Source organism: Oryctolagus cuniculus, chromosome 21 (genome assembly GCF_051225735.1).
Source record: "Oryctolagus cuniculus isolate XC-2025 breed Fujian yellow rabbit chromosome 21, ASM5122573v1, whole genome shotgun sequence".
NCBI lineage: Eukaryota > Metazoa > Chordata > Mammalia > Lagomorpha > Leporidae > Oryctolagus > Oryctolagus cuniculus.
In genome coordinates this window covers 34,367,276-34,379,812 of record NC_142887.1, presented here as the reverse complement: position 1 = coordinate 34,379,812, position 12,537 = coordinate 34,367,276, and the positions used below count along the sequence as shown (strand labels likewise).

The 12,537-nt window shown below is 53.2% G+C and overlaps 1 protein-coding gene and 1 long non-coding RNA gene across 2 annotated transcripts in view; both read right to left on the bottom strand.

The window, feature by feature from the left end:
• Positions 1–1,499: 1,499 nt before the first annotated feature.
• LOC149119922 (immunoglobulin lambda-like polypeptide 5) lies at positions 1,500–4,175 on the bottom strand. The gene is made up of 4 exons (XM_089323567.1): positions 4,033–4,175; positions 3,560–3,678; positions 2,078–2,221; positions 1,500–1,552 (listed from the first exon to the last, which is right to left on the bottom strand). The coding sequence occupies exons 1-4, from the start codon at positions 4,173–4,175 to the stop codon at positions 1,500–1,502; spliced, it is 459 nt and encodes a 152-aa protein (XP_089179693.1).
• Positions 4,176–6,406: 2,231 nt separating this feature from the next.
• Positions 6,407–12,537, bottom strand: part of LOC149119918 (uncharacterized) — a 248,561-nt gene continuing 242,430 nt past the window's right edge. The window contains exon 4 of the long non-coding RNA XR_016227178.1: positions 6,407–6,592. This is a non-coding gene — a long non-coding RNA (uncharacterized LOC149119918). The remainder of the gene's footprint in view (positions 6,593–12,537) is intronic.

The window sequence follows — 12,537 nt, the reverse complement described above, 5'->3', positions numbered from 1 at the left end:
GCCCCTATGGCCGGCACACTGCTGCTGGCGTTTTGCAAATCCGAAGCCAGGAGCCAGGTGCTTCCTCCTGGTCTCCCTTGAGGGTGCAGGGCCCAAGGACTTGGGCCATCTTCCACTGCACTCCTGGGTCACACAGAGAGCTGGACTGGAAGAGGAGCAACAGGGACAGAAACCGGTGCCCCAACCGGGACTAGAACCTGGGGTGCTGTCGCTGCAGGTGGAGGTTTAGCCTAGTGAGCCACGGCACTGACAAATTTGTCATTTTCAATAAGTAATTATAAGCATACAAGATAAGATTTCTATGGTTATTGCCATTTGTACATGACTATACACACAAAAATGTACTAATGCTTTTCCAACCTGCAGTCCTCATGGAAGATTCTCACTCCTTCACGCTGCATGCATAAAAGAAATCCTGAAACTCTAGACAGTTCCTGGAAGCAGAAGGTGCTCAGCACAGGTGTGTTGTAGGGAGGGGCCATGTAGCCTGGTGTCCACATTGGAATACCTGGGTTCCATTCCCAGCTCCAGCTGCTGACCCCAGCTTCCTGCTGATGCAGACCCTAGGAGGCAGTGGTGATGGCTGAGTAATTGTTTGCTGCCTCCCACATGGGAGACCTGCTCCCAGGTCTCAGCATCAGTCCAGTCCCTGTCACTGTGGACATTGAGGAGAGAAACCAAGAGATGGGAGTTCTGTCTAGCTGTGTCTCTGTCTGTATCCCTCCAATAAATACTTTTTTTCTAAGAGAAACATGTGGTACCTCCTGCTCCCACTTCTGGGTTGTTTCCCTGCCTGAATAAATGACAACTCCACCCATATCCCCCAGAAGTTTCTGGAAAAGCCCAGGGCTTTCTGAGGGCCCCAGCAGGAAATTTTCCACAACAGATCTTTGCAGTATGAGCAGTGCTCTCAGGAGGAAGCTGTGGCGGTTGAGAGTGGTTATGGCAGGAAAGGCTCAAGCATGGCCGTGGGTCCCGCTCAGCCTGATCCCACAGAGGCTCTGATGTGCCACTGGGACCACGTGACACGTTCTTGAGCCTGGGGGGTCTCTCGGGTTTCTCTTCCCCATCAGTCTCAGGTTGGCTGTGGGGGAGATCCTGACCCAGTTCTCTGAAGGTTCCTCCAGCTCCTTCCCTAGCTGGTGGCTGAGTCTCCTGTGGAGTTCCTGTTGCCTGGCCACACCCCTCAGGTGCCTGCCTCCTGGCAGTCCCTTTGTGAGACAGTTTCTTTCCTGGGTTTCTCTGTTCCCCTTTGCCTCTGAAGCTGCCATGGAGTGAGGACTCAAGGCAGCCACTGAATTTCAAAGCCCATGAATCCAGTAGCTCTGAAGCATTGTGTGCCCTGTGAGCTGTCCAGATCACCAGGGGTGATGGGAATGGAGGCAGGCAGGCAGGAGCTGAGCAGGGAAGAGGAGGTGGGTACTTTCCAGGGGGCAGGGGCCAGGGGCAGAGGAGGTTCAGGCTGAGGAAAGAAGGCATGGGGTAGGAGGATGCAGAGGTCAGTCAAGGACGTCTCCACCCAAGAGAGAGGCAAGGAGTGGGGGGCCCTCTCCTGGGAGGAGGAAGGGGAGAAAGGAGAGGTCAGAGGCCCTGATGTCAGTGACCAAACTTCTCCTTCCTGGGGTGTTTCCTGTGTGACGTCCTCAGAAGACCCCGAGTCTCGCCCCTTGGGCTGCCTCCTCACTGGGTGTGGGAAACTCCCCCAACCAGAGAACTCCAGGGAGGTTGCAGATTAAATAAGAGACTAAAAAAATGAGACCAAGCAGGATGTCTGATTGACAATGAAGATGTTTATTGAGAGTTTATTGGATGCAGGGGTGGGGAGGGCCAGGATATCAGGGAAGGGGTGGAAGGAGAAGCCCTTTCCTGGGGTCCTGCAGCTTCCAGACCCCATAGGTGGATGAGAGTTGGTCCCTAAGGACAGTGTGCAGGGGCCACGCTCTTCTCCGTGGTTTTCCCCTCATGGGTGACCTGGCAAGTGAAGCGGCTATGCGATGTCCACTGTCCATGTGACAGGCTGAGGAAGTTCTGGCCATGTACTTGTTGCTCTGTTTGGAGGGCTGGGTGGTGTCCACACCCTGGGTGATGGTGACTCCATCTGCCTTCCAGGCCACCGTCACTGTGCCTGGGTAGAAGTCACTGATCAGACACACCAGGGTGGCCTTGAGCTCCTCTGAGGAGGGCGGAAACAGAGTGACCAAGGGGGCGACCACAGGCTGACCTGCAGGGACAGAGGGATGTGACATACCAGAGATGGGTCTGGGTGTTGGGGAGCTCTCTCACAATGCAACCATCTGTCCCCATCCTCCCCCAACCCCCGCCAGGGACCATGCTCCTTTCTCTTCCCCTCCTGCCCATCAGCTGCCTAGGGAACAAACAGTCCTGCCCCCTCCCAAAGCCCTTCCAAGTCTCTCCCAGTTGAGTAGACCCTGCTCATCCCCTCTGCAGCCTCAGCTTCCCTTCATAACTGGGCAGCCTTGCTCCTCTCCGGTCCCCAGAGGCTGAGATTGGAATCTGGCCCTGACCTGCTGAACCCCAGCCCCAGCCAAGGCCTCCACTTCATTCTTTCAGTGCCTGGAGACTCCTCTGAACAAAGGTCCCACCCTCCCAGCAGCACAGTCAGGGCTGTGTGGGGACGGCCCCAGCCTGTGCTCGGCATGTGAGGGAGGGTCCTGAAGCCTCCTGCCCCCTCAGGCTCTGTCCCAGTGAGGCCCCCCCTCCCCCCCCAGTGGCTCACTTTTGCTTTGGCTCCTGGGAATGCTCCCCAAACCAGGGCAGAGTGACCCCCATGGCTGCCCCAGCAGCCTCTCATTCCACCCAGCAGCCAGAGCTTCTCTGAGCTGCCCTCTGCTCCCCCTTCCTGGGCCACTGGGTCTACTGTGCCCTTCAGGGAAGGCAGGAGGCCAGGCCATGGTCAGGGGAGACATGGACCCCAGGGGCTCCAGATCTGCTCCTTTGTGACTAGCCCTGGGCTCTGGTCACCTCACCCAGTCTGTCCTGTCCCTCAGTGTCCCTGTGTCCTCATGGCCCAGCAGAGGCTCAGATAGCACAGCCTAGCAAGAGTCAGAGCCCTTTCCACCCTCTGCTGGCCCTCCCTCAGAGGGATCCTGTGCCTCTGGGTGCTGGGGTCACAGCCCCGGCCATGCCCCTGGGCCTCCTGGGTGCTTCTCCCAGCCTAGATGGACCTCAGGCCCTCAACCCAGACCCTGGAGAGTCAGGGGCTGTCTCTAATGCCTGCTAGAACCTCTGATCAGAACCAGTCTCTGCCCCTTCTCAGGGACCTGCCTTAGAAGAGGGAAGGAGCCCCTGTCCCTGAGCAACCCCTCGCCCAGGTCCCCAGACCTGGCCATGTCCGAGTGTTGGGATAGGAAGGCTCCTGCTGCTGGGATCCTTTCTGTGAGCTGTCCTGAGACCACCTACCTCTCCCAGAACCCATGGTGAAAGGCAAGGACCCTAAAGATGGAATGGGCAGAAGGGCAAAGCCCCCAGGGAGAGAAAACAGACTTTGCACAGACAGCAGGAGGTGGGATGGCAGGGAGAGGCTTGGAGAGCCACTTACATGTGACTGAGAGCTGGGTCCCACTGCCAAAGATATACCACCATGACTGAGACTCAGACCAAAACCCGTGGGGCCGGCACCTGGGGCCTGCCTCTTGGGGGCCGGGCTGGAGCAGCAACCTGTGGGGCATTACAGGCACAGGCTCAGCAGGCAGGGCTGCATTCTCGGCACAGTGCAGGTGGCTGGCCAGCCCCCCTCCCCCGAGTTCTGTCACCCTGTCCAAGGCAGCCTTGGAGTGACCCCAGTGTGTCCTTCCTGCAAACTGTGTTGACTGTGCAGCTGTACACAGCAGGAGCTCAGAAAATCACAGTGATGTATCCCTCTCAGTTGACCAAGGGATGTGGCCTTATTTTAGGGTCTGTAAGTTTTCTCATATCCCTAGACCTAAGGACACAGGGCCATGTCTGACTCAAAGCATTTATGGAGACACCCCTGCTTTGGTGTCTGCTCATGGAGATGCAGATCCACCCCACCTCATCCATGAAGCCTCCTCAGACCATACTTTGCAGCTGTTGATTGCTCTGTGCCCAGGACGTCCATCCATTTGTCCAGCATCTGTGTATTCACTCAGCCACCCTTCATCCACTTGTCCATGCGTCTGCTTAAACGTCTGCATGTTTAGTCATCTGTCCTTCCATCCACCTGTCATCTGTACATCCATGCTGCCTGCACCAGGCACTGTCTTCTCACCCTGGGGACAGGGCAATGGCCCCCGGCTCTCATCTCTGTTTCTTTCTGAAATATCTCAGGTCAAGGTCAAGAAAGTCCTTGTCAGGGTCAAGTCTGAGGTTCCTCTCCAGTTCTCTCCAGGATGCGACACAGGGTCTGCCCCTTTTCTAGTGCTTCTCTTCCCCTTGGTATCTGAGACTACCCACTCTTCTCCTCCCTGGCTTCCTGTTCTCTCAAGCCCCTGCCCCCTGGGTCCCAGACCACCACCCTGGATCCTCCTCTGCCATCTTGCCGTGCTGTGGACCCCCACTCTGCCTGTGTGGTGAGATCTAGTCTCTCCCAGCTGCAGGCCCTCTCCTCAGCTCCTCCTAAATTGCCTACTGCCCATCTCCACCTTGAAAGCGGTGAATGCTCTCATTCAAACTTGGCCACCTGCCCCACTCAGGTCTTTGTCTTCCTCTGGTTATAGGGCACTCACTTTGGGGGGATCCTGGGGTCACCTTAGACTGAGTCACCTCACCTCCAGAATGAAATGGTTTCTGTGTCTGAGACGGTTGCATCTGAGCATTCCTCACTAAGTTAAAACAGGCACAGAATCATTAAAAAACAACAAACTTGCCTTCTGTTATCCCAAAACCACAAGAAGCCTGGGGCATTACCTTTGCTGTTTCACATAGGAATATAGCATTGAGTTATTGGGGATATCAGATTAGTTGTGTTCCAGCTTAGACGATGGGCCAGTGAGAGGTGGTTGGTTTTGTAATGAAAATGGAAGGCTTTTCTGGGGCTGTTAAGAAAAATCTTTAAACTTATAAGAATATAACATAATAAAATTAAGCACTATAGAAATGTATTTTTAAAGGGCAATACATATTTATCTCTCCATCTCTCTCCTATTATATAATGCTATTTCTACTTTTTAATTATAGTAAAATATACAGAGCATAAAATGTACTCTTTTGCCCATTTTTTAAAAGTGCAGGTCAGTGGCATTAGGTACATTCACACTGTTGCGCAACTGTTACCACCATCTGCCTCCAGAATTTTTCCATCTTCCCAAACAGGACGTCTGCATCTATTAAACAATAACTTCCCATTCCTCTTCCTCTAGCCCTGGTACCTCTACTTTATTTTCTGCCTCCATAACTTGTCTACTCAGGGAACTCAAGTAAGTGCAGTCATACAGTATTTGTCTTTTTGTGTGTGGCTCATTTCTTTTAGCATAGTGTCTTCAAGTTTTATCCATATTATAGCAGATTTTTGACATTTTTAGTATCTATTCATGAAATTGTTTATTAAGTGATATAACACTTAACAAGTTACAACCTATTTAAAAATAATACAAAATCAATTTCTCAAAGGCACAGAAACACCTTCCTTCCGTTCATTGGTTCACTCCCCAAGACATGGCCACTGTTGTAGTCCAGACTCATGATCTAAAGAACAGAACGGTGTTCAATGCACCACACACAGCACCCCACAGGCTTCTCCCTCCCTCCCTCCTTCTCTCTCACACACACATGCACACACGCACACATGCACACACATTCTTATCAATTCTGCCTGCCCTTCCCCAGCTGTATTAAAGTAGGATCCAAACTCAAGTAATATACATTTACAGTATACAGTGCCATGTTCTGATACATTCAGACATTGTGGAGTGATTACATCAAGGAAGTCACATATCCATCATGCCCCAGAAACCTTGGGCCTCATTGAAGTCTCCGTGCTGTGCAGTAGCTCTCGCAAACTCATTATCATGGATTTCATCCAGGGGCCAGTAGGGGAGTCACCACTGGGAGCACAGGCCAGGCCCCTTCACCCTCTTCCTAGGCTGAGCCCCTGGGCCCTGGGACCCTGTACTTTGGTATCGGGTGGGTGGCAGGCAGTGAGGAGGGGGCCAGGAGTGACCTCGCAGGCCACTGGAAATCTCCAAGCTCCCTGTCTTTCCCCTGGAGGTGAGATTGGAAGTGCTGCCAGTTCTGCTCACTCCCCAGGACCATGGTTGGTGGTGCAATACAATGGATGTAAAAGTGGGCTTTTTGTCAGCAAGTTTTCCTAAGTTTCTTTCTCAATTGTGATCAAGCATAGGTGACAAAATTTCCATCCTGAACATTTTGTTAATGATTTATTTATTTATTTACAATAAATTCAAGAGTTAATTCAGAGTTACACAGAGAGAAGGAGAGGCAGAGAGAGAGAGACGTCTTCCATCTGCTGGTTTACACCCCAAGTGACTCTGATGGCTGGAACTGGGCCAATCCAAAGCCAAGAGCCTGGAGCTTCTTCCAGGTCTCCCACATGGATGAAGGGGTCCAAGGACCTGGGCAATCTTCTACTGCCTTCCCAGGCCACAGCAGAGACCTGAATTGGAAATGGAGCAGACAGGACTTGAACCTGTGCCCATATGGGATGCCGGCACTGCAGGTGGTGGCTTTACCCACTACACCACAGCCCTGGCCCCCACTGACCATTTTTTAATATTTATTTATTTTAGAGGCAGAGAGAGAGAGAGAGAGAGAGAGAGAGAGAGAGAGAGAGAGACTAACTAAGGTTTTCTACCTGCTGGTTCACTCTGCCAATGGCCACAACAGCCAGAACTGAGCTGATCCAAAACCAGGAGCTTCTCCCAGGTCTCCCACGTGGGTGCAGGGTCCCAACACTTGGGCCATCTTCTGCTTTTCCAGGCCATAGCAGAAAGCAGAATTGAAAGTGGAGCAGCTGGGACTTGAACCGGCACCCATATGGGGTGCCAGTGCTGCAGGCAGAGGCTTAGCCCACAACACCATAGCACCAGCCCCATCCTGACCATTTTCTAAGCCTGCACTTCAATGGCATTAAGTCCCCTGACATCACTGGGCAACCACTACCCCCACCAACCTCCAGAACTTTTCCTCCTGTGAAGCTAAAACTCTGGACCCACTCAACACCAGCTCCCCGTTCCCTTGCCACCGTTCCCCCCTCTGTCACGTTATGAAGCTGGTGGCTCAAGCCCCTTGTACAAATGGAAGCATGCACGGTTTGTCCATTGAAAGTGCTGCATGTATATCACAGACAGGAGCCACCCATGATGATTTTAACCAGCTGGTGTGTGGCTGGTGTAGCTTAGGTGAAACCATTAGCCACCAGCAAATGAATGGATCTCCAGTGACACCTCAAGTACCACTCTTCACATTTGCATTGCAGCTCAGGCTGGTTGCAACCAGAAAAGTAGGTCCCTGGTAGCAAGGGCTGCTTCGCTGGATGTGGCTCCAGTTGTCTAAATACATAGAGGGGCTGGGATGTGGGTTTATTACTGGCTGTTAGTTTTGTGTTGGTTGGTTGGCTCTTGATTTTGATGGGACACTCCTCTCCTGTCTACTGGTTCAGTCCCTGCATGCCCAGAACAGCTGGGGCTGGGCCAGGGCCAAAGCAGGAAACTTAATCCATGTCTCCCATGTGGGTGGAAGGCACCCAATTTTCTTTTTTTTAATATGTAAGATTTATTTGACTTGAAAGTCACAGCTACAGAGAGAGAGAGAGAGAGAGAGAGAGAGAGAGTGAGTGTCTTTCATCCGCTGGTTCACAATCCAGATGGCCACAATGGCCAGAGCTGTGCTGATCTGAAGCCAGGAGCCAAGAGCTTCTTCCAGGTCTCCCAAGCGGGTGCAGGGGCCCAAGGACTTGGAACATCTACTGCTTTCCCAGGCCATAGCAGTGAGTTGGATTGGAAGTGGAGCAGCCAGCTCTCAAACTGGTGCCCATATGGGATGCGGCACAGCAGGCATCGGCTTTACCACAGTGCCACAGCACCAGCCCTGCCCCAATTTTCTTTAGAATTTTTTTTATTTATTTGAAAAGCAGAGTAACAGAGAAAGAGAAATAAAGTGAGATTTTTTTCCACCTGCTGTTCACTCCCCAAATGGCTGCAACAGCCAGGACTGGACTAGGTCAAAGCCAAGAACTAGGAACTCCATCTGCACAGGTCTCCAACAGGGTGGCAGGGGCCCAAGCACTTGGACCATCTTCTGCTGCTTTTCCAGGTGCACTAGCAGGAAGTTGGATAGGAAGTAAAGCAGCTGGGACTCGATCCAGGGCTCACATGGGATGCCAGTGTCACAGGTAGGTGGATGCTTAACCACCTGTGCCATAACAATGACCCCAGCACCCAATGTCTTTAGCCATCTTCACTGGCAGGAAGCTGAAATCAGGAGCCAGCCAGAGCCAGGTGTTGCATCCAGGTTTTCCAATGGGGGAGGCAGGTGTCTGCCCCACTGAGCTAAACGCCTGCCTCCTAACTGGGAATATTCCAGAGGAAAATCTTTTGTAGAACACTGTCCTGGCACCTTTCTCTGAAGGGAGGAGGGAACCTCCACTGTGATATGGCCTTCACTAAACAAGTTCAGAGTTGGTGAACTCAAGGGACTTCCATAGCCTAGACAGCTCATAGCAAGAGTCTTGGGTGATTGCTGATGTCATAAATAAGAGTGCCAACTGTTAAATCAACAACGGGAGTCACTGGGTACATGCTCCCCATGTAGGATCTCTGTCCTTAATGTGTTTTACTATGAAACTTAAAGACAACACTACTAGTCGAACAATACCCTATACCTTGTATGGTTGTGTGAGTACAGCCTGTTGAAATCTTTGCTTAGTATATACTAAGTTGATGTTCTGTATATGAAGGTAATTGAAAATGAAACTCAATGAAGGGCGGGATGGGAAGAGGGAGTGTGAGAGGGGAGGGCCGAGGGAGGGAGGGAGGGAGGTTGGGGGGGAGAAGCCACAATAATACAAAAGTTGCACTTTGTAAATTCACATTTATTAAATAAAAAAAAGGAAATGGCAAAAAAAAACACAAAACACTGTCCTGGGACAGGCTAGCTCAGTTACCCTTAAGCGTCCAAACTGGTTGCAGATCCACTCTTGTATGAGCAAAAAGTTCACGGGAAAATGCAATTAAAAGATAAGTTTATTGTGGCATACACACAAACACACACAAAATCACTGAAGCCCAAGCAGTTTTTCCTATGAAGCTTTTTTCATGAATTTTGTGAGGCTCCCTTGGGTGAATGTGTTTCAGGGTGGTTTTGTTGTTGTTTTTCGCACCAAAATAAACTTACCTTTGAGTTTCACTTTCCAAGGGCTTTTTTTTTTTTTTTTTTTTGGACAGGCAGAGTAGACAGAGACAGTCTCATGAGAAAGGTCTTCCTTTGCCGTTGGTTCACCCTCCAGTGGCCGCCGTGGCTGGTGCGCTGCGGTTGGTGCACCATGCTGATCCGATGGCAGGAGCCAGGTGCTTCTCCTGGTCTCCCGTGGGGTGCAGGGCCCTAGCACTTGGGCCATCCTCCACTGCACTCCCGGGCCACAGCAGAGAGCTGGGCTGGAAGAGGGGCAACCGGGACAGAATCTGGTGCCCCGACCGGGATTAGAACCCGGTGTGCCGGCGCCGCAAGGCGGAGGATTAGCCTAGTGAGCCGTGGCACTGGCCCAAGGACTTTCTGAAGTGCCCTTGTATTTTACTATTGACTGATCTGGAGTGCATCCTTGAGACCCCCACCACTTGAGGTTCTGTCTGTCCCCGTCCACTCAGGCCAATGCTGTCCCAAAGGCTCATCTGTCCCTTTGAAGCTCTCCCCAGCCCCCACACCCAGAATGAGTTCTGTGCATCCCACATGCCCCTAGTGGGGCAGCCATCCCAGATATCCCCTGGCTCATGTCCAGCCATGACCACTGGATGCTGTAACAGACAAATCCCTGTTAACCACATGTGGATCCTGAGGACCACAAGGAAAGTCAGAACCCATGGGCTGATGGGACTGTGCTTGGATCCCTGTGTCCCACAAACCCTGACTGAGGGCCAGGCATTGCATCCTGGAGGATTTGCGATCATCAGCGAGATGGGCAAGGCACTGACCAGTAACAGTGTGTGGGTGCCCTCAGAGACATCCTATGGGGTGCGGGGAGAGCTTCCAGGAGGCTCGTGACCCAGCCCCCCCCCCCAGTGCAGTGCTGGCCCACTCCTGACTCTGACCTTAGCCTTGGAGCCTGGGGCAGGGTTGCCCCCAGAGGTCTGTGCTGAAGCTGCTTCCCACACTTGCACCCCCATGTGGGTGTGATACCACTGCCCACAGCATGGGAGCCATGATCCCTGCCTCCCCACACCTCTCAAGGCCAGGACAACCCCCAGTCTTGGGGAGAAGAAGGGGCCGGCCCTAAACAGCACTGCTGGCTGCTCTGATGCCCCTGTGCTTGCCTGCCATGGCATCTCGGGCAGACGTGACCACCATAAGCCACATCCTCCCTTGGTTGAAAACAGAACTGAGTCTGGCTGGGTCCTGGAGAACCTCCAGGGCCAGACCAGTCCTCCCCAGGCTGGTGCAGCCACAGCTCTGGCAGCCCAGGCCCCTCGCCCCCCTGGCGCAAGCTGTGCCAAGGGCTATATCCAGACCCACACAGAGGAAGACGGGTCCTGAGCCTCTGTGCAGGGTCCCTGCCACCTCACCAGAGCCTTCCAGGTCCCTCTGGCACCCACACCTCCTGCCCTGTTCCCCTGTCACAGCAGCCCCTGCCCATCAGCTCCACCTCACAGGCCCAAGCTTCCTGCTAATGCAGACCCCTGGGCCAGGGGTGATGGCTCAAGTAGTTGGGGTTCTGTTGTCCATTTAGGAGACCTGGATTGAGCTCTGGGTGCTGTTGCAGGCATGAACCAGCAGGTGAGAGCTCTCTCCCTCTCTCGCTCCATCTGCTTCTCAGATAAAGAAATCAATAATAACAGAGGTTGCAGAACTCGAAGGTAATTTACCTGGTACCGCAAAGTGCATGTTGTTGATCCAAACGTACCTCATTGCTTTTGGGGAACTGTGACCCCAGATGAGGGTTGCTTTCCCCCAATGGAAAATTTCTGTTGGAAACCGAAGTTTCTGATGCCTACAGCGTGGGGCCTCCTAACGTGAAAGGCCTGACCGGGGTCTGGCATCGCAGCGTCACAGAGACGGGGGAGCTGTGTCCGTGCTGCCCGAGAGGACACGTGATTGGCAGCGCTGGCTGGCCCGGCTTCACGCTCATGCAGCAAGGCCCTGGGGAGCGAGGGGCCGCCTTGCTCAGCTGTGTGTGTGTGGAAGGGCGATGCTGGGGGTGGAGGGCCTCTGTGCTCCTTCAGTTCTGGCCGATTCTAGGATGACTTTCTCAGGCAGAAGTCAAGGCTGACCCTCCCAGCCCCACCCCCTGCAGAGCCTGAATGGGCCTGGGGGGTGGGGTGGGAATGGAACTCCAGGAGACCCACAGTGACCCAAGCAGCCTCATCCAACTTCCCCTGGGCCCTGCCAGGACCCCCCGCCCCCAGGGAAGAAGAGACCACGACCCTCAGTGCCACCCTAATCCCTCTGACAGCAGTTGACTGTGGCCTAAACCTGGGTCTGGCCTGCAAAGAGCTAAAAGCACAAGCCCCAGAGACATCTGTGGCACCCTTGTGTGTGAGACCACCTGCAGAGGGTGAGCCGAGGTCTCCCAGGTGCCCATCTCAGGAGCCACCATGACACACACACACACACAGGCCACACGCGGTATGCATGGCCCTGGCCTAAACCCAGACCCTCCTGCACCCCAGCAGTCCCAGACAGCTGGTGCCTTCAACCAGAGCAAGATCTCCGTGTTTAAGTCAGAATGTGAGCATTAAAAGCAAACACAAGCACACGACAAATAAAACTTCGTGTTGACCCTTCTGCTATTGGACGGAAAAGCCCAAGACCTTAGCATGGCTCCCAGGCCCCCTGGACCACTCTCCCCGCTCTTCCTCCAAGCTACAGGTCCCTTTGGTCACAGAACATTCCTGCAGTGCGTGCCTTTTCAGCGCCTGGACTGCCCGGCTCTCGTCTGCCCCCTGCAGGCTCTTCTGGAGTATGGCATCCCCCAGAAAGCCCAGGCTCAGGGGCAGTGCCCTCCGCGGCCTGCCCAGCTGCTCCTAGCGTAGCGTTCACCTAACAGAGTAGGAGTTTCCTTCATCGTTCAGTTTCTGTAGCCTCACAACGTACAGGCCTCCCCCACCCAGGGCAAGGGGCACGGTCCCCACATTCTTAACTATTTGTCCTGTGTCCCTTAAGGGAAAAAATACTCAGCTGCCCACCTCCACCATATGCGATGGGTTTTCAGACACATGCTAATAACAAAGCCAAAGAAATAGAAATGAATGGAATGTTTAAGTTTGCCTTTAAATATTTGTATTTTATTTGAAAGGCAGAGAGAGGGAGGGAGCTTCCATTTACTGGTTCACACCCAAATCCTGCCACCCCACCCCACCCCACCAATAGCTGGGGCTGAGCCAGACCAAA